General features: G+C 34.5%; 2 protein-coding genes across 6 annotated transcripts; both read right to left on the reverse strand.

The window, feature by feature from the left end:
• Positions 1 to 12,596: 12,596 nt before the first annotated feature.
• Positions 12,597 to 15,659, reverse strand: LOC111783022 (splicing factor U2af small subunit B). Of its 3 annotated transcripts, none has more exons than XM_023663896.2 (6): positions 15,208 to 15,659; positions 14,750 to 14,836; positions 14,566 to 14,647; positions 14,283 to 14,409; positions 13,716 to 14,192; positions 12,597 to 12,889 (listed from the first exon to the last, which is right to left on the reverse strand). In XM_023663896.2, exons 1-5 carry the CDS (start codon positions 15,442 to 15,444, stop codon positions 13,736 to 13,738), a joined length of 990 nt encoding a protein of 329 aa, XP_023519664.2. In that variant the 5' UTR covers positions 15,445 to 15,659; the 3' UTR covers positions 12,597 to 12,889; positions 13,716 to 13,735. The 3 variants fall into 3 exon arrangements, with proteins under 3 accessions (XP_023519664.2, XP_023519662.2, XP_023519661.2); XM_023663894.2 differs by having other exon boundaries at positions 12,597 to 13,101; XM_023663893.2 differs by having other exon boundaries at positions 12,597 to 14,192; positions 15,208 to 15,658.
• Positions 15,660 to 16,603: 944 nt separating this feature from the next.
• Positions 16,604 to 21,384, reverse strand: LOC111782657 (uncharacterized protein C227.17c). Of its 3 annotated transcripts, none has more exons than XM_023663453.2 (4): positions 21,235 to 21,384; positions 20,524 to 20,657; positions 20,031 to 20,149; positions 16,604 to 17,045 (listed from the first exon to the last, which is right to left on the reverse strand). In XM_023663453.2, exons 2-4 carry the CDS (start codon positions 20,627 to 20,629, stop codon positions 16,932 to 16,934), a joined length of 339 nt encoding a protein of 112 aa, XP_023519221.1. In that variant the 5' UTR covers positions 20,630 to 20,657; positions 21,235 to 21,384; the 3' UTR covers positions 16,604 to 16,931. The 3 variants fall into 3 exon arrangements, with proteins under 3 accessions (XP_023519221.1, XP_023519223.1, XP_023519222.1); XM_023663455.2 differs by having other exon boundaries at positions 20,524 to 20,653; positions 21,235 to 21,377; XM_023663454.2 differs by having other exon boundaries at positions 20,524 to 20,714; positions 21,235 to 21,362.
• Positions 21,385 to 21,772: the final 388 nt, after the last annotated feature.

Here is a 21,772-nt window from a genome sequence, read left to right on the forward strand (position 1 = left end):
CCTTAATAACGAGGAGGGAGGAAAAACTTAAAATTCCAAATCACCCCGCATGCATATTGGTTGTGTCAAAGCTATATCGATTGGTTTCTAGGTAGTTTCAAAGAAGACCACAAAGGCTACTAATGTCATAGCTCGATTTTCTAGTTTGTTGGAAGCACGAGTTACGATCATGTTGACTCGATGGTGTAAAAAGAGTTGCCATAAATTTTTTTTATGAGATTTGGTCGTGAAGGGAAAGAATTTTGAGAAGAACGGTAACAACCTAAAATTTTTTACTTAATTTAAGATTGTCATTATATACGAACATTGAATGCAGAAATACTTCATTTAAACTTTCATAAAACGTCTTCATCTTAAAATATAGTCATGGACTTATGTGTTTTGAAAACACTTTTAAACAACAAAAGACTAAATAAAATAAATAAATGTTTAAATTTAAAACATCCTATCCTAGCCAAAGTCTAAGAAAATAAATGTGACTACCCTGTGCATGTGTCATGGTCTCGAGTTGCAATGTCGTCGTCAGTCGTACAGGAATGTCTTGCCTTAACCTGAAATAAAAGTAGCACGTGGCTTGAGTATTTAAAGAAATACTCAGTAAGTGACTCCATTATTGGGGTTAAATGCAATGGCGGGACCTATTATCCTAATGGGCAGCTTGGATGTGTACCATATACTCTACATACAGCCCATACGTACGAGTATGAACTCACCAGTCAATTCGCACATTGCTGGGCTCCTTTCCTTGTCGGGCAAGCATGCTCTAGTAGCTCTTTATGCCGGACACCCGTTAGAATTAGTAACCGTCACGACAACATTATATAAAACATAATGATAGTTCTCCTGCTTAGTGGTGTACGCTTCCTTACTCTCGTGATGGAATAGTGGTATCCCCCCATGCATGACACACATAAGGCATGAGATCCCAATATTTTTCAATTTTCAACATTATTAAATATAATCTCGCTACGTTTTTCATTCATATCATACCATTTCTCATTTTTCAGTTCTCATATCCTGCATAATTCTAACGGGGTTATATTTTATGTCATTTATCGTGATATCATGTCATTCCTAATAAATATGTTTTATACATACAATTTAGGAGACATAACATAACGTTCTATGCTTTTAACATAACATTTCATAAAGTGCGATTCATACAACAATTATCTCAACCGTTACATAAAACAATCTAAACATAACATATCACATCACAATATATCATATCATAAGCATGTCAATTTATCATATATCTCGTACCATAACATATTTCATATCATATCACAACAGATATATATATATATATATCCGTTATTCATATTTTGTATCATAATCATATCATATCGTAAACAATTCGTGGTCATATCGTTCCCTAACTTACCATAGCCTTAGTGTTCTTATACATATCACAGTCATATCGTTATAGGAACGTACCTTAGTCATATCGTTATAGAAACGTATTTTAATGCTATTGTTCTATCAATCTATCATAATCATCTCCCTTTCTACTCATCACCTAATCGTATTCTATTATCAATCGATCATGGTCATATCGTCTTTATCAATCTCTCATATCCATAACACTTCGATACGTAACATAACCTTAACGTTTCATGAACATGTCTTACTTCTACCGTTACATTATGTTTAGTGCATTCTCCTCGTATCCTATCTCAAACATAGCATTGAACACATCGTACCGTAAGTATTATCATACAATTAACATATTATAACATATACATATCATATCATAAGCATATCGATCCATGAACATTCACACATATCAATATATATGACACGTGCAGAACCATGGAGCACGTGTCAACATCAAATATAACCATATCGATAGTAAGGCCACTTACTTGGATAGCCTTATCCGAAGTTCTATTTAACTCCAAATTAGCTTGCTTTCGTCCCTCGAATTCGTTCTCACTTATGTCAAGGCGCTTCACCCTATTTTCACCGAATTCCTTTGGTAATTATAATTCCTAAACTTTGTTAAGTATTTAACAAATTCTTAATCTTCCCATTTAGATTTAATCTTTCTTGGGATATAAATGTTGCCTTTTTGGCCCTTAATCTCAAATTAATTAATTTTAATTAATTAATTAATTGATGTTTTGATGATAACAAACCTACCTTCAATTATTAACAATTTTCAGTATTTTGTCCAAAGTGTAAGGCTGGAAATAACGATTTCAACGTCTTTTTTTGTTCACTCAAATTAGAGATAAAACGAAGAAGTTCCAATCAAAACAAGATACCCGACGTGATGATGTGGCGGCAAAATTGACATCATGGACCAATCAAATTCAAAACAAGATACCTGACGTGATGATGTGGTGACAAAATTGACAACATGGACCACCAAGAAAATTGATATCATTTACCAATCGAAGTATGACCTTTATAACTTTGATAGAGTAAGGTGGAATTTTCAATTGCTTCTCAATTAAAAGAAAAGTACTTACAATTATAAAATCATTACAAACTTTTAAGTGAAAAGAAAATTATTTGAATTATAAAATTATTTCAATTAGAGTTACTCACATGGTTTTCATTATTTTTTTTATTATATTGTTATATATATATATATATATATATATATGATATGTGGTCTATAGTTTTTCACGATAAATTTAAAAATAAATAAATATTATTTTTCGTGATCCACATTTCAGTTCAAATTTTAGTGTTCGGTATCAATTCTTATTTTTACACCTTCATCACTATTTAAACTCATCACCTCTTCATATTTTTTTCAAAACACAACCTACAGAACATAAAACACAACACACAGAACATAAACACAACACACAGAACATAAAACATAATACACAACTTTCATAGTTTCTTCGATCTAATTTTTTTTAAAAAGTCTCCATTTTGCTTTTTCCAAGTTTTCAATTCTATTTCTTGTTTATCTTATTCTTGAGAGAGGTGTCTATTTACTGGATCTAATTTTTTTTTTAAAAGCCTCCATTTTGCTTTCTCGTTTCCAATTCTATTTCTTGTTTATCTTAATTTTTTTAGAGAGATGTCTATTTGTATGGTGAGAAAATTGTAAATCTATTACTCCAGAGAGTTGTGATGTATTTCTATAAGATTTTAGACAGTTGTACCGGTTTGATCCTGAGTCATGAAAAGGATTGAGTTTGCTCTTGAACTCGTAAAAAGAGCGGTGTACCGGTTTGATCCTGAGCTGTGGAAAGGATTGAGTTTGCTCTTGCACTCGTAAAAAGAGCGGTGTAGCGGTTGGGCTCTGATTCAAGAAAAGAGTCCGAAAGTTTTATTCAAATTCTCAAGAGGCACTTGGGGAGTGGAGTAGGTCGAGTTTGACCGAACCACTATAAAACTATTATATTTTCTAACCCTTTTTCCTATTTAAATTCTAAATTATTGTTAAGTTTTATTGCATGCTATCAAGTTTTATTGTTATTAAAAAAAAAATTAATAATTACATTGTTGAAACCCTATTCATCCAGTTGTCCTATTAGATTCAACAATAAATATGTCTAACAATAGAATGCCAAGTTCCCATTTATTAGATAACATAATTTCATAATGTATTTAAAAATTACTTTATAAATGAGAATATATCTTCTTTGCTATTACATGTACTAGTATCAACTTTTTACTCTCTGTTTTTTCAATATATTCTTTTTTTATGTGTTTTTATTTTATTATCTTTTTTTATTTTAATTAGGTTGACATTAGCTAATTTTTAATCCATTCTTACCTTCAAATCTTTCTTTTTAATTTTAGATGGCATCCATTCTCATCATCATAAATAATAAAGTATTCTGATGTATAAGAACACACAAAATACATGAAGCCTCCACGTAGTTTTCATCTTTAAATCATCTTTATGACACAACTCTATACATTGTTCACACATTACTCTAAATAACAAGTAAGCATTGGCCTTCATACATTCATCATCATTAATATTAACTAGGGTTGTGTCTTTGAAAACTCGTCTATATTGTGCATCTTGACATTTAATACATGCACATCATCTTAATATAAAACATCATAATGTGAAATCATTTCATCATCATATATCTCACATCATCTTGTTATCATGTGTCGACATCATCATGTCAACATCATGTAAATCATCACATCATCATATCATCATTTAACATCATCATATTCTCATATAACATCACACATCATCATATAACATCATCACATCATCATATAACATAAGACAAGCTTTCCAACCGAGCCGATAGTAAGGTCACTCACTTGGGTTGGCCTTATCCGAAGTTCTATCTAATTGTGAACCTGCTCGCCTTCGTCCCTCGAATTCTTTTCCACTTATGCCGAGGTGCTTCACCCTATCAAAGACGTTCACTTAATTTCTTTAATAATTTTAACTCCTATCTTAATTTAACTTAAATAAATACACCAATATTATTTTGTTATTTGATTCATATAATCCAAATGTTGTTTATGCGGTGCAACTTGATAAAACAAGAAATTTTTTTTTTTTTGGATAATCGACTCATGGTGACGACCTCTCTTTAAGAGAATCCTTCCTTCATTAACGGGTAGCTGTTATAAGAGCTACGGTATGAGGTAAACTTATTCCTTCGTGTCCTTCCTTTCTTTCCTTTCTTTATTGAGAAAGTTTATGGATAAGTTATTATTAAAAAAATAATTAGTAATTAACTTATTCCTTCGATTCTTTCTTTATTATTATTTTTACTTTTAGCCGTTGTTACACAAATTTTCTTGAGTTTTGTTGTCGGATTGTTAAAAAAATTATTTATTTAGAATTCATTCAATACAATTTTAAATAAAAGACATTAAAACTTCACAAATCAATCTACAGTCATTGGAACAAAAGAAATTTTTATCAACAACATCAAGGAAAAATTGTAACATCTTAACATAGTTCGATGTTATAAAACTACAAATAACTAAATATAACATTTATTGAGCAATTAGTACCCTAAAAATAAGGAAAATATAATGATCCTAACATTATAAAAAAAAAGAATTAGTTTAAAGAAATCATGCCTAACAAAAATAAAAATTATTATAAAAATATTTTACTTACTTTAGAAAAAACTTATTTTTCATTTAATAACTGATTGGAGGAAAGAAAATATAACAAGCAAATTAGATCGATATTTTTCATAGATCAGCGTATGTATGACACGATGTTAAATATTTGATTCCATATAATGACTACACGTGTGAAAGAAAATATAACAAAAAAACTTGATTGATATTTTCTAGAGAGATTAACGTATGCACGACATGATATTAAATATTTTATTCCATGTATACAATAATTGCTCGTATGAAAGAAAAATAATGAGGAAATTAGATCAATATTTTCATAGATTAGTGTATACCTCCCGTGTATATAATAACGGCAGGCGAGCAGGTTAGCAATTGAGAAGCGAAGAAACGAAGCTAAACGAAACGAAACGAAAGATGACATGGACGATGAGCAAGATGATAGACACACTAGAGAAGGAAGAAAAAAATGTGAATGGAATCATGACAGACACGAGGAAAGGCATGAAAATCATCTTGTTCGATGTGGACCACAAACAAAGTCTTGAAAACAGTCATGAAAAGGGTGGCAGATGAAGAGTTCCATAAAAGTTGGGACTTTGAAAGACAAAGGACATATGGAGGGACACGAGATTCTGATCCGTTGGAATTGGAACAATGATTGGCTCGCTTACCGGGTCCTTCCTACTTCTGCTCTCCGCACTCGTCCCCAGATTGTTAACCATTTCTCCAATAGTTTTCATCCCGTTGAATAAAGATTTTATTATGCCTTACATTATAATATATTAAATATTTTTATGTTCGTGGTCGTATTATGGTAACTATTGGCTATAAATTCTAATATTTTTTATATTCAATCTTCAAAATTGTTAGTTTCTTTGATTAATTTCTAATCTCGCAATTAGAAGTTCAGTTTTGTTTAATTGTATGTTAAAGTGTACCAGTTTTTAAGTTGTTGGTATCTAAAACACAATAGTTGTTGAAATTTCACAAATAAATAATTAACGCCAATTTATTGAATATTTTACATTTTTAAATTTCATAGGATTATGGAACTATATAATTTCTTAAATTATTTAAATTAATAATTATAGTCCTACCAAAACACTATAAAAAATCTTAAATTTTTAATAATATTTTTTGGACCAACTAAGGAGGCATGCTATTAAAAAAATAAAAATAAAAATAAAATAATAATAATAATAATAATAATAATAATATTGTATATTCTTTATTTAATTGTTAAAAACTATATTGTAATATTAAAATTTAAATTTTTAGAATATATATATATTATGAACTAAATTGGTTTATTATAATTTTTTATATTATTTTTAATAAAAATTCTATTGAAAAATGAAAATTTTAAAATAATTATATATTTTTTTTTAAGAATAATAAACGGAAAAAATTAAAGGAACGGATCGCCCTCATTCCAAACTTACCTCTTCGCGACAGGGCCTGTCGACCAGAAAAGTCATAGAGGATAAATGACTCTCTAACTAAATATGTCATCTCCCAAAATTTCAAGGCATCTAAATCACGGGGAGCAACTCAACAAACAATGCAATCCATGATAATGGAAGAAAACAAGGTATAAAAATTCAAGAATATTCCCTCGCGATTTTAAAATCATTCAAGTAAGAAAAAAAAAAAACAAAGTATATAATGGGGGAAAACAAATCGGGATACATGATATGATAAATGTTAACTATACAAAAGCAAACTAGACAAACTCCCCAAGTCGACATTCCCTCTGTGACTTTCAAGCTCCTGAGCACCCCCACCCCACGAACTGTAACTTCACGGACCTGAAAAAAAAACTGTAGGAAGGAGTGAGTATAAACATACTGAGTAAGCAACCCAGTTGTAGGCTCTTATTCTCATCCAAGTCTTAGGAGAGAACCACCAACTATACTCTAGATCCTAGAGTCTTAGTACTCTCAATACATCGTTCAGGGTAGAAGAGCTTAACGTTTGAGATGATATTTAGCGTTTGAGGATGAGACGCTCCCTCATAAAACTTGTCCCCCGGTACAACCCAACTCGAATAGGTCACCTGCGTGGTCAGCATCCTTCCAAAGGACAAACCCGCCATGTAGGCAACCTTGACTCACCTGCATGATCAACATCCTACCATAAGATGGATCCACGATGTAGAGTAGTCGATCTACCACTGAGTAACACCACCCTAACTAGCGTCTCGCTTAGCTCAACGGTACCGCCTCAGAGTAGAAAGGGAAGTGGAGAACCCTCGAATGCCATACCAGCTACTATCGGCTAAGGGGTTTTTTCCCTTCGTCTCGGGGTTCTAAAGTGGTCCTCTAGATCTCAAGGGTAGTTAGATTGTTGAGTTAGGGATCCTTACTTACAGAATTACTCATCCAAGACTTCCAAGTCTATAACTGTCCAGGGTTAAGGGTCTCTATAACTGTCCAAGGTTAAGGGTCTCTCCCTCTAATCTTCCCTCACGATACCACTGAATGCAGCATTAGGAGGGTCCCCTGACTGAGCCCAACTGAATAGACAAGTGTACACCCTAGGCATAACTCAACACTACTTTTTATCATTCATATAATAAGTTCACACATTCATTCGACAAGAGTTTATGTATTATTAACTATGCATGCAGTCACACAAGTTCAACGGGGATATAACATCCATAAGTACTCGGAGCGTAGATACACAAATACCTCCATCCGCCAACATAGTAGTAAGACATTTCACAAAGCATAAAAAATTTGAGTATAAAATTCCACTAGGGGAGCAAATCCATCAAATATATAATTAACTTCCTAAGGGACTATCAGATCTAGCTACTTAGGAGTAATTTTCTTTAGCATGCATGCAAAACCAAGTGCACCTTACAAGTATTATTTCCTAATTCCAAGTAGTTACTTACAGGTCTATCGTGTGTCTTCCCGAACTTGATTAATAGACATAAGGGAGTCCAAAAATTACGAATTCTCTCTGCAAGCATCTATTTCACAGTAAAATAGGATAAGTATTGGAATTGGACGAAAAACTAGCGAATCGAGCGAAAAACGTGTGAAAATTGGGGATCCATGGGCCTGCACACTCTGGCAGGTCCCCCCACGTGTAGGGCACAAACATGATCAACGCAGATAGTGGTGTGCTTCGAATCCCAGCGGACACAAACTTACCCTTCAAATTTTCAAGACGTGAAACATGACATGTAGGGATTTGCTGTAGGATTTGGGTTGGACCGCGGGTTGTCAGGTTGCTTCACAACGCACGGGTCAGTTTCCAGTTCGGGTATCTGGGTCAGCGGTTGGACATGTGTCAGCGCACGGCATTGAGCGCATTTCTCCACTGCGTGTTCGACACGTGTCCCTCTAGTTGCCCGACACGTCTCCCCCCTTTCTAGTCATCGCGTGTCCATCGTCGATTACCTAAATTCAATAAATATCCACAATCCGATCAAATTGCATATCAACTTTTTTTTTTTTCCATCTTCCAATCCATAACTTGAATTAACTCGATTCCTTCACGAAAATTCAAGATCTCAAGTCCAATCTAGATATATTTTTATTGCATTTTTCTTACTCACATGCCTTAATAAATGAGTTCGAAAATCATAGAAAAATTAGTTTCTTACCGAAGTTGGACGATTCTCGATTTCAATTTTCGACACAATTTTTTGTTGTGTTTCCTCCGAGAATTTGCAAGAATCCTCACCTAAGTTATTGTAATTGGTTATTAAGACCTAAATCATCAAAAACTCACAGATTTAGGGCGAAATCCCGAAACAAAAAAGATCGTGGACTTACCTCGAGTTCTTGCCCGTTTCTTGTCGGAAACAAACGATCCAAACACTCAGACCGCTCCTCTTGATCCCTCTGAGTAGATCTGGAGGGAGACCTTAGATCGAAAGTGCTTCGATGTTCGGATTTGAGCATAGTACCCACCTTCCTCTTCTTCTTCTTAAAAACCCTAACTCCTCTTTTTCTCTATCTTTTTTCTTTTCTTTTCTTTTCCTTGCAGGTTGGTCTAAACCCCCTCAATGGTGGTGTGTGGGGAAAAATTACTCTTTTGCCCCTAGTTGACTTTGACCCAAATTTTTCATTAAATCACCATTTTTTTTTCCTAAGCTCCTTGATGTGTCGGAGCATCTTTTTCTTCTAAACCAGTTTGAAAATCATGCTCTAAGACCTTCAATAAAACTAAAAATTCGTAAAAGTTAGGAGGATACTTGTCTTAAAGAAGTGCAAGTTTGTACCTGTTGGACTTGGGGTGTTACAAGTATGAACTTCACTTACATTACTCCATAATGTGCTTAAAAATGCACATCAATATAGCTTATTCAACACAATAGTGGTGGAACAATTGATCGAGTGAGTTAATTTGTGTACCAATTATTACTTAGTTTCTTACACAACCATAATTTTTTAGTAATTCATCTAGTCAGGATGCATATAAAGGAACTCATGATCTAATATAGAAGACTAGCAGAATATTCTAGTCTCACTTTGGAAGGTTCATGCAAAATAATTTCCATCAGGGTTAAAATCTAAGGTAATATAACATACTATTCCAAAAACTAATGAATGTACAGTTGAGTATTGTTGGGAGTGAGTCCCACGTTGGCTAATTTAGAAAATGATTAAGTAAAGGAATACATCTTGTATGAGACCTTTTGGGAAAGCCCAAGGCAAAGTCATAAGAGCTTATGCTCAAAGTGAAAAATATCATATCATTGTGGAGAGTCGTGATTCCTAACATGCTATCAGAACCATGACAATAGAATCTTCAAATATCGAACAAAGATTGTGAGCTTCGAAGATGTAGTCAAAAAGTGACTAAAGTGTCGAACAAAGGGTGTACTTTGTTAATTAACTAACAAGTAGTATGTTTCTTCTTACCCGATTGAAATAGATTCATCTAAATTTTCACATAAAAAGTGCAAAGATCAATAAATAAAAAATAATGGGGTGTTTCCATAGATACAACTTAATGTAGATCCTGTGTCAAAAAAAGTGTTTTTATATGAGAACCTTTCATCTTAGCGTCACGAGCCAAACATATGTTTTATGTTAGAGAAAATGACACCTCCAATTGGTATGTCCTATTAAAAGTATCACAAATAGGCTTTCATGACTTTGTTATGTACGATCAACAATACGTTGATACGATGGTTGCCAATGAACAAATTCTTAGTACAACGGAAGACATTGATAAAAATACTGAGATCACATATGCAAGACAAGACATTGAGAGCATTTTTATTTGAGGAACAATTCCGGACATTACATAAATATTTTTTGTGAACACATCATAGTCTATATATAATATTAATTTTGTGACGGTACTGTCCCATTGGTGTGTAAATGCATTAGTTTTTTTTTTTTTTTTTTCATTAAGTGCATAACGATTATCTTTCAATATTTATATCAAGTTGGAATGAATATGGACAACACATAAGGGAGGAATCTGCAGGATGACTTCGTTTCTTTGTCCACTCATCAAAGAGGCGGTGCCCGTGACTTTAGAGAATGGGAAGAAATGACCTACGAGGTTGAAATTAGTATTATGGAAGTTTATTCCGGTATGAAATTATTTTAATTCATTTCATAGTTTTAATCACATGCGTAATTTTGCTCCTGACCATTTGGTACTTTAGTCAAGGTACAGTGTGAATGACGATTGACAGAAAAAAATTTATTTTTCAACAAATGGGTAAATTATAAAGGGCTGAAAAAATGGTAAAACAAATTCGCAATGTCCCAACAAATGCTGCACTTCTACAACTTATGTCGGATAATTTGCAATCTGTAGATGATTGGATGGACTTTATTAATGAATAAACGAGTATAAACTCTATGATAATGAATATTTATAGATCAGAAAAATGTATATATTTTGATATAAATGTTACATATGTCTTCTGATTAAGTAGTTTAAAAGTGAAAAGTATAAAGCCATGAAAAGGAGACAACTCCCTCATACATGCAGAAATTTTGGAAGTACTGTATTTATAGGAGCGCATTGAACAAGCCGAGGTTGAGACAATAACTTCAACAAATAATGTTGTTGATGATGCTTTGAATAAGGTTATTGTGCCTAATCGAGAGCATGTAAGAGGATATTGTTTCGAGTAACTCATTCCAAATTATCTCTCATTAGTTATATTTTTTAATTTAATGACTAAATTATTGCTCACATTATTATTATCAATAATTTTTGTTCTCGTAAAGCAAAATCATAATACTCAAATTAACTATAAGTTATTATAGAAGAGATGGTTGCAAAAGGACAATAGTTTTGTATGTAATATAAGTATAATAGTTTCTAAATTTTATATATTAGAGTTGAGATGGCGAAGTAGGTCTAAAACATATAGTTTATTAAGAAATCTGTTATTTCACAATTTTAGAAAGGGTTCGGATTTAAATTCCGCTCTCAACGTATATATGAAATTTTGTGGTATCTAAGAGGTTTGGAAGCCTTAATATTTTTATTCTTAAAACTTCTTATTAACTATTTGAGAAATGTCAAAAAAAAAAAAAAAAAAAAAAAAAATTATCATGAAAATTTTTTTTATCGTTAGAGTTGAAATGGCTGAGTTGGTCTAAAGTGTCAAATTAAGGTTTTAGTCGGGAAAGGGTGTGGGTTTAAATCCCACTCTCAACTCTGCATTTTGATCGCTTTATTCCTTAATTCTTGTTTATACTCTAAACGTACTCTAAACGTGTTTTTACTTGGTGCAGCTCTTAACCTTGTCTAATGACAACCAAATTTCATATGATATTCTTGTCTTTGTCTAATAACCACCAAATTATTTCCATTTAGGGAATCATTCAATGTTATTTAAATCTCAAGAAATTTCCTAATAACCACCAAATTTCATATCACACATCATACATAATATCACACATCATACATAACATGCTTATCATACATATTATGCTTAACATTAAGATCTCATTTAGGGAATCATTTTAATGTTACTTAAATCCGAAAATCAACGGATCCTTACGCTTTCAGTATCCAAATTGCTCCAAATATTCTTTATTAGATTCGTCTTTTAAGTCCAGTTACAGGAACCATAGTAAATAATACTAGTTAAGGGAGTTAAAATTGGGGTAGTTGAGGGGGTTAAAATTGGGGAAAAAGGGATGGAAGTTCAGGTTTTGGAAGGAAGAAGATGCACGTGGGCCTTGGCATCACCACCTGCAAACATATCGCAGCTCTTATCTCGAGGTTATATACCTTCCAAAGTTCGCTGAAAACAAGTTTTTGACAGAAAATTTTTTATTAGTTGGGACATTTTAGACCTTACCAATCCCGAAACAGGTTGGAAATCCCATGAAGATCCAAAGCTCCCAACGGCTGCTTGGAGACGAGTACACGCATAAAAACTCGAGATAAGAGCTTTGTAGACATCTTAACAAGAGTTCCAATGATTTAGCAATGCCACTACTAAAAAACCATACGTCAATCGAGGTAGCAACCAACCAAAATGGTGTCTATGGGAATTATAGAGAGAAAGCAATCTCCAAATCAATTTTCAAACCGAAAAACGGCTGCTTTCAAAAACATGACATGAAATATCTTTAGGCTATCCATTGCAACACAAACATCTGTTCACCATAACGTTCCTTTTCGTCATAATAAGAAGAGACTTTGACACAACTATCTTCCAAATATAGCAACAAAAGGCATCCCATTCTAATAGGAATATATGGAACAAATACAAAATGTTTCAGCATCATCCCTAACCTGCAACGCCACAACATCAATGCTTGCCCTGCGCCTCCTCCCACATGCTCTCCTAAGCCATTACCTGCAGATCCTGTAAAGCCAATCATCCTACACAGTGGACCATATTAACCTGTACAAAAATTTCATGGTCACATCTTAGCTTGGCAACCTTAGAAGCAGGGAAACCTGAGCCTGCAAAACTTAGATAATCATCAGATCACTTTTTTTTTTTTCTTTTTTTTTTTCTAATATCAACAAAAAGGTAACGCAAAGGGAAAAGAAACCGTAATATGATAACGAGATCGTTCACAAGTCCTCATGAGCAGCAGTCTTAATCCCTGACTGTAACATCATTATACATATTTGCTATCAAATAAAAGATATTAGAAGAATGCATACGTGCAATTGATGCATGGTAACAAGAACAAATCACTACCAAGAAAAAGTGTGCCAAAAAATTGGCTTTAAATTTTTTCTGTAGTTAAAATGCTTTCTAGATCGACTCAACAGCTTAACTGGAGGACCTTCTGGTAAGCTAGATGGTTTCCTTCTACACATTGTCAACTGTCCACACATCAAAGGGTAAACAATCATATCAAATAGGGGATAAGAACACACTCAAGCATCATGTCTTGTTAGCCAAATTCGTGTGTTCTATCTTGTAAGTGGTTCTCCCTTTCATCTCTTTTTCTAATTTTTTTTTTTTTTTTTTTTTTTTAATTCTCTAAGCTGGACATGTACCTGAACAATCCACTTTAAAAAAATAAAAATAAAAAATAAAAAATAAAAAATAAAACTTGCTGTTATCCACTCTAAGAGCAAAAGAAAAGATCACAGAGAGGTTAGGGAAATCAGATGACTAGAACCAGCAGACCACTGACGAATTGGGATAAGAGTACTATGGAAATTTTAATAAACGAATGCAAAACCTCAAGCAGAAACTTCGGTAGTAGTACCTAAGTTTAGGTAAAACAGATCAGTAACCATAGCCTTGCTCAGGAGGCTTCTGCTGCTGCTGCTGCTGCTTATAGCCACAGGTCTGATTTTCATACTGTACATCACCATTGTAACTTTTTTCATGGCTATTTTCGTTGCCATCAGAATTAGAATTATTATAATTTTCTTCTTGTTCTTTTTCTCTGTTCCACTGCTCAATTTTAGCACGCCTCTCTTCACTCCCTTCTCTAACTGAACTTCGATTCTTCCTTCCTCGTGGGCTACGACTTCTGCTTCCTCTATGCCAAGGGCTTGTACTCCTATGCCTCCTATTTCGACTATCATGATAAGCATCTCTCTCATCATACCTCCGACTATGACCATGCCGACCATAATGGCGTTCCTCATAACTCCGATGCCTATAGGGGCTGCGGCTTCTGCTCCTACTGTGACTACGCCTTCGATGATAACTTGCAAACAGTTCATGCCTCAGCTCTCTGCAAGACAGGAAAAGATCATGGCTATCAAATGAATTACACATAGCTTGCATCTTAGAGGGAAAAATGGAGGTGGTGACGAAAATATACCGACTGATCCTCTTCAAATGCATGAAATTGCAATATCCACCACGATTACACATGTTTTCTTCATATTGCCTACATGTAGCTTCTCTAAAGTCTGTAACTGGAGAGAAATCAACAATGATCGGACGTCCTGGAAAGAAATAGTTTTCCATTATGTTACACGTTCAATTTTAAAATCAAAAGCTGCATACAAAAAGTATAAACACAATGAAAAAAATATAAAACTAAGAATGACAAAATAGAGAAATAAAGGAAATGGGGGCAGGGGCAGGAAACTCCAACTAACCAGCATAGAATCTTCCACTAAGATTCCGAAGAGCATTTGCAGCTTGTTCCTCCTCTTGAAATTGAACATAAACATTGCCCACCTAATTAAATGCATTAGATAAATACTCATTAGCTGTTCTACAATGAAAGGCTGATTGGAAAATCAGTTTCCTTCAAACAATGGGCGAAGATGACAGTATTACCATATGGTCAGCTAGATTGTCACAAACATTCAAACTTTCAATCTCCCCATACTTGTTCAGTTCCTGAAATAGATCCTCATAGAACTCCTGAAATATGCACAGATCAACAATTAAGCTACAATTCATCTAAGCGCAACAAGAAACGACCAACCCAACGTGATTATTCAAAATAACAGAATTTACAAACCACGCCAAGAGCATAAAGAAGGAAATTAGGACACTAAAAATCAACAAACAATATCTTACTCTTTCGAAGATAGCACGATCGTTTGAAAATCAACCAAACTAAACCATCTCTAAGATAACCGCAAGATTATGATAAAACAATCAGATAATAACAATCCAAGCTCAAAAAATATTCATAATTCATGATAAAAATGCGTATTAACAAATACGTTAGAAGATTGAAAAGATAAAAATATGCACTATGAAACACGGGAATTAAAAACAAGCTCTACCTCAAAATGGTCCTGGATCTTGCGAGGGTCAATCGGATTCCCCTGCGCGTCGACACCAGGGGTAATCATGTCGGGTCTCTGATACATATTAGAAAGCAAAAGCGTGGGGCTTATACTAGGCTTCGTATGCAACCGTGAACACCTATCACCATGTCGGCAGGCCCCGATCTTGAAGTAGAAGGGACAGTTAACCCTATCCTTCTCCGTCCCGAATATGGAAGCCAAATGCTCCGCCATTACGCCTCACGGATCTCAGTAACACCAATGATTGTTCGTTCGAATTCTTCCCCGTCTCTCTCAGACACCGAAAGAGAAATCGCAGATCCCCACAAATTTGGTAAATCAAACTGGCAAGAAGTTAGGGCTGGGGGTTGAAGATGAGTGAGAGAGAGGAAGACATGTGGCGTTTCGATGAGGAAAAAACGGAATTTAGCGAGAAGAATGGGGTCCCCTTCTCCCTTCCTCTAGAATGTTCATGGAAAACTTTGGGGTCTAGAAGATTCGGAACCATTAATTATATTAAATAAATACAATTAGACTCTTAATATCAAGTTTATTAAATCTTCATCTTTATTTCGTTCTTTTTTTTTTTTTTTTTTCTTTTCAGGGAAAAAATACAATAACATAAAAAAAAAAATTGTTATTTTTCTTAAATTTACTTTATTTATCTTTTCTTTAACGTTTATGAAAAGTGTTCGAGCAGAAGTCTAAAAAGAAGTGTCAATCAACCACCGAGTAAGAGTTGGACTAAAAAAAATTTAAAAAGACACACACTTGTGTATTTACTTGAGCTTAATATCCAGTTTAGTAAAGTCATGGTAATATCTAAGTTACCCGCCAATAAATCAATTAAGTTGTGGGTATCCTTTAGATTAAGTGAAGCCACATGACGCTAATAAATCAATCAAATTTAAATAAATTTAAAAGCCAAAGGACTAAAATGAAGAATTTTCTCTAACACACAAATTTCGACATATTTGATTTGATTATGAGAATAAATCCTACTACTTCTGGTTCTGAAAGTTTCACGCTTGACAAAAAAACAACTTGGGACACTATACTACACCAACGTTGACTATGCACTTTAGCCCTGTTAGAAGCAGAACTAGCCAAGTAAGAGAAGGTTGGTTTACTTGGGACGCTATACTACACCAACGCTGACTATGCACTTTGACCCTGTTAGAAGCAGAACTAGCCGAGTAAGAGAAGGTTGGTTTGATTAGCTGGATGATAATGAAGACGTAGACAAGAAAGTCTCATATGAAATTCCAACACGTTTGTATAAGATAGGCATGGAAGCTCTCCTATATTCAAAGATTCTCTAGGGTAGAACTTAACCGGTGCTATATAAATATAATAGCCCGATTTTAAGGTAGAGAAATTTCAAACAATGATGGAAAATCAAAGGTCAAAGTGCAAACAGTATAAATGAAAATAGTGGCAAATACAAAGATAGGAACATTCTCAATCAACTAAAATGAGTCAAATACAATCACTTTAAGATCAAGGAGTATAAAAAGACCAAAACTGTCCTAAATTTATGAATAGACATATCTTATTCTCGAGTGTAATAGCTACGTCTTCATCGTCGTGATAGCTGCATCGAATAATTTCTCTTAGTAATAACAATTTTTCTAGCCAAACTAGTCTGATGAGGAAGGCCAACCGTGCGAGAGAAGGGTAATAGTCCTAGGAAATTCAAGGGGGGAAATAGAAATCATTGTTCATTCCATTTCATCTAAATCTCCGAACAGTTCTTTCCAATGCGACGATGCTTCTGCTGGGGTTCGAAACGTCCAGATGTGAGATTTGGCTCTCTCTCGGCTTTCGAGGATTTCCTGCATTTAACTAAATCTTGTTACTTCTAAAGTAACCATAAAAGTAATATCTGATTGTGGAGAGACCCTAAAAAACAAGACTCGGTTTAAGGTAACAAGCTACCAAATTGTGCATTGATCTTACTCAAACAAGTATTTAGCAACAGGGTGTTTTATTTTCTTTTAGACAGAAAAAAAATACATTTGAATAACCAAAAAGGAAAAACAGATAGAGAAAAAACAAGGTATTCAAACCCCCCGTCATCGGACGAGATTACCAAAAGAAAAAAAAAACGAGAAAAAGAATTATTTCTTCTTCTTCTTCTTTCTTTTTAATGTCCGATGTTGGGAGATCCCACATCGGTTGAAGAGTGGAACGAAACATTCCTTATAAGGGTGTGGAATGAAGCACTCCTTATAAGGGTGTGGAATGAAGTACTCCTTATAAGGATGTGGAAACCTCTCTCTAGCAAACGCATTTTAAAACCATGAGGCTAACGGTGATACATAACGGGTCAAGCGGATAATATCTGCTAGTGGTGGGTTTGGGCTGTTACAAATGGCATCAGAGCCAGACACCGAACGAGTGCCAATGAGGACGCTAGGCCCCGAAAGGAGGTGGATTGGGAGATCTCACATCAATTGGAGAGGAGAGCGAAACATTCTTTATAAGGGTGTGGAAACCTCTCCCTAGTAGATGATACATAACGGTGATACATAACGGGCCAAGCGGACAATATCTGCTAGTGGTGGGTTTGGGCTGTTACAAATGGCATCAGAGCCAGACACCGAACGAGTGCCAATGAGGACGCTAGGCCCCGAAAGGAGGTGGATTGTGAGATCTCACATCAATTGGAGAGGGGAGCGAAACATTCTTTATAAGGGTGTGGAAACCTCTCCCTAGTAGATGATACATAACGGTGATACATAACGGGCCAAGCGGATAATATCTGCTAGTGGTGGGTTTGGGCTGTTACAAATGGCATAAGAGCCAGACACCGAACGAGTGCCAATGAGGACGCTAGGCCCCGAAAGGAGGTGGATTGTGAGATCTCACATCAATTGGAGAGGGGAGCGAAACATTCTTTATAAGGGTGTGGAAACCTCTCCCTAGTAGATGATACATAACGGTGATACATAACGGGCCAAGCGGACAATATCTGCTAGTGGTGGGTTTGGGCTGTTACAAATGGCATCAGAGCCAGACACCGAACGAGTGCCAATGAGGACGCTAGGCCCCGAAAGGAGGTGGATTGTGAGATCTCACGTCAATTGGAGAGGGGAGCGAAGCATTCCTAATAAGGGTGTGGAAACCTCTCCCTAGCAGACGCGTTTTGAAACCGTGAGACTGACGGTGATACGTAACGAGCCAAAGCAAACAATATCGATTAGCGGTGGGTTTGATATGGGTTTGAACTGTTACAGATGTATGCTAAAAAAAGCTCATATTGGTTTGAATAAAAGATGAATAGTTACAAATTCCTCATCAAGAGTCCATCTCCAGAAACTAAGAAACTAAGAAACAGCCACCTCAACATCTTTATTCTTCTTATTATTATTATAAGAAATTGGGAGTATATTAGAAAAGGCCAAAACAAGGGCTGCAAAAGAATTCATAGGAGAACTGATGTTGGAAATAAAACATGTGAAAAATTCCAGAATGTTTCCTAAGAAGTAGAATAAACGATGAAACTTAGGATTACTCTCAATATTGTAAAAATCACTTATTTTGTGATCAGGACCAAAGAAAAATAAAAATCACTGTTATTTGGCATGTTTAAATTCCATAGAGTTGAGATGAGATAAGAGGCTTAGAAATTTTCCAAATATGAGCCATGTTGGGCTGCAATAGCCCTCTTCTAAAGCCTAAGCATCAGTTACAAAAAGTTGTAGGCTTCAAATAAATGAAGTGCATAATGTACAAAAATATTAATACTATGAAGCATGAGATAGAAAAATTCTAGGTTAAATGACAAGTACCATTCTTAAACTTTCAAGCTTGTGTCTTAGAGATTACCGATTTTAAAATGTGTTAATAAGTCCATAACTATTAATTTTGTGACTAATAGGTCTTTGACGATAAGTTCAAAATTTTTAAAAATTATTGACCTAATAGATATAAGATTAAAGTTTAAGTCTAATAGAACCATAAACTTTCAACTTTATATCCAATAATTTCGTGAATTTTAAAAAACGTCGAATACATCAAGGCTTATTAGACATAAAATTAAAAATTTTGGGACTTACGAGACACAAAATAAAAAGTTTAAACACTTTTTAAAGTTTATGGAGCAAATAAACGTAAAACTGAAAGTTCAAGGACTTATTCAACCCTTTTTAAAGTTTATGGACCAAATAAACATAAAACTGAAAGTTCAAGGACTTATTCAACACTTTTTAAAGTTTATGGATCGAATAGAAACCCAATTGTAGGGCCTAAATTAGTAATTTAACTAAATTATAATACCGAGAACTTCATCGATTGGTTTGGGCTTTGTTCATTTAAGTCACAGGCATTCTAACAGTTTCATGCCCTAATAAAAAAAGATCTGCATGCCTTTAACCACAAGCTTTAGAGAAAAGGATAGAGACGGGCAGAAATTTGAGAGTGTATTGTAGAGTTCAGCTCCTCTTGTTGCATCCCTTTTCATCATACTTTTTTACTCTAGAAACAAGTGTGATAATGTTTTTTGGAAATTCCTTGAGCACTCTACTAGTTGGAATCCTTCCTCCTTTCTGTGTTCTATCCATTCCATTAATGGGAAGTTAGTTTCTTATCTACAAAATTCTAGTAGACTAGCCAAAAGGACTTGAGGAGACACAGCTAAAAGCTAGAAGTGGTATTTGTGTCTTACAGATTTTGGTCCAATTGAAATCTCACCTAATATTTACCTATCAGGGCTAATGGGAAAAAAAAAAACAAATAAAGATCCACAGCAAGATTTCAGCATTCTTGAAATATATACATTATAAGAACCTGAGCGTATTTTTGTATCCGATACGTACCTGAACCTCGGAAGCTCGTTTTGTCTTGAGATTTAAACAGTCAAGAAGAGATGTCCATTTGTCAGAACAGTTATCAAAAAACCCAAGCCTGTAGTATTGCTGCATCTGATGAACTGGAGCTGCCAGGACATATAACCAGTAGATTAACAAGTTAACAACTTGGTTCAAAGATGAGCTCATCAATATGGAAAAAGAGGGCAACAATTACCAAAAATTAGGTGCAAAGATGAGTATTAGACAGTTACAACAATGATGAGCCAATTTCAATCTAATCCTGAGCAAAATAGTTTATTGGAAGAAAAAAGAACGCAAAAACGACTCGGGTAAAATATTATAAAGACATTAAACTTCTTTAAATCCTCTTCCCCAATTGATATGGAACTTTAAAAACCTCTGTCCAATTAATTAATGGGAAACAACACAAATATGCTAGTGATTAGGGAAAAGAAAACTAAGAAAATAACATAATTGAGTTGATTATAAGGATGCATACAATAGCAGAACCACAGAGCATCAAAGCAGGTGGTGCAGGACAACTGCCTCCTCGATCCCATCGAGTTATCCTGCTTCTCTGGTGTTATTTTCTCTACTCCTTCCATGTTTCCCGGTTCGAAAAGTATGAACTATCTAAAAAAAAAAAGCAGGAATTTTAAGCACAGCAAGGATGGTATAATTTGGCAGAACCTGTAATTGACAAGTAATTTTACTTAGACATTCAATGTGAAAATGGATCCATCAACATACTTCTATCGCAAGGGGATTGATAATACAAAAACTATTAAAGATTGTCAAATTGAATCCTTCTGGTGCTCCCTTAAATCTAAATGAATTTCAAAGAAAGCACATACTATCAGAATTAGAACTTATTTCTTTAGCATGTTTCTAACAACCTAGAGTGAACATTCAAATCGAAATCAGTAAATAGATGCATGATTGAGGGCTCCAAAAGATTCAGCGGTCAACGGGTGCATGATTAAGAGATTATGACTCAACTCAGTGGTGTTTCATAGGGTAATCTCGATGTATTGGTGAAATTAGAGGCGTTGAAGGGAGTGAAGGAGAGAGGAATGCTTCTCTGGAATTGGCACAAAACAAACTACGCTACCCAAAGGCATGTTTATAAGCTCAAGATTATCACCATTTCCTAACAGCTAATGGATCGTCAAACAGACAAATACTGGGGAAAGACAGAAGGAACTCTTACCGGCGAACAATGATAGAGGACTGGGGGCGGCGGAGAATCGGAGAAAGAGGACGGAGAAAGAGATCGCTTAGCTGTGCCCGCGGGTCTGGGGCGGGCCGGATTTGGGCAGTAGCACGGTCAGTTTTTTTTTTTTTTTTTTTTTTTTTTTTTTTTTTTTTTTTTTTTTTTTTTTTTTTTATCGTCAGCTAAATGGAGATTATATTCTTCCACCAAATTATGTTAATAGAATAGTATATTATATTTTGTTTATTTCGTTGAATTTGTTAAGATGTTTAACATTTTTTTTAATAAAATATATAATTAAAATATAAAAACTATTTCTTATGAATAACTTTTTAAAAAATTATAAAAAAATATATATGAAAATTCGATCCTCACAAATTAATGAGCGATTGTCCTTCTCCGACCCTTGTTACTCAACCGAATAGCGGACAGCTAATGCATTCCACTTATTGAACAGGGTTCTATAATCGGTCCGCGACCCTTGGATACCGAAGATGTCCTTGGGGTGATCTTGTAATTCCTACGGGGTGGAGAC

The sequence above is a fragment of the Cucurbita pepo genome, chromosome 20 (genome assembly GCF_057944985.1).
Source record: "Cucurbita pepo subsp. pepo isolate OVF chromosome 20, ASM5794498v1, whole genome shotgun sequence".
NCBI lineage: Eukaryota > Viridiplantae > Streptophyta > Magnoliopsida > Cucurbitales > Cucurbitaceae > Cucurbita > Cucurbita pepo.

Excerpts from the sequence above, each read along its gene's own strand:
- LOC111783022 (XM_023663896.2), bottom strand. The coding sequence starts at position 15,444 with ATGGCGGAGCATTTGGCTTCCATATTCGGGACGGAGAAGGATAGGGTT. Across the intron at positions 14,648-14,749 it reads ACAATCTAGCTGACCATATG|GTGGGCAATGTTTATGTTCA; the intron begins GTAATACTGTCA and ends GCATTTAATTAG. Across the intron at positions 14,410-14,565 it reads TAGTGGAAGATTCTATGCTG|GACGTCCGATCATTGTTGAT; the intron begins GTTAGTTGGAGT and ends ATTTCTTTCCAG.
- LOC111782657 (XM_023663453.2), bottom strand. The coding sequence starts at position 20,629 with ATGGAAGGAGTAGAGAAAATAACACCAGAGAAGCAGGATAACTCGATG. Across the intron at positions 20,150-20,523 it reads TGCTCTGTGGTTCTGCTATT|CTCCAGTTCATCAGATGCAG; the intron begins GTATGCATCCTT and ends ATGTCCTGGCAG. Across the intron at positions 17,046-20,030 it reads AACGAGCTTCCGAGGTTCAG|GAAATCCTCGAAAGCCGAGA; the intron begins GTACGTATCGGA and ends AGTTAAATGCAG.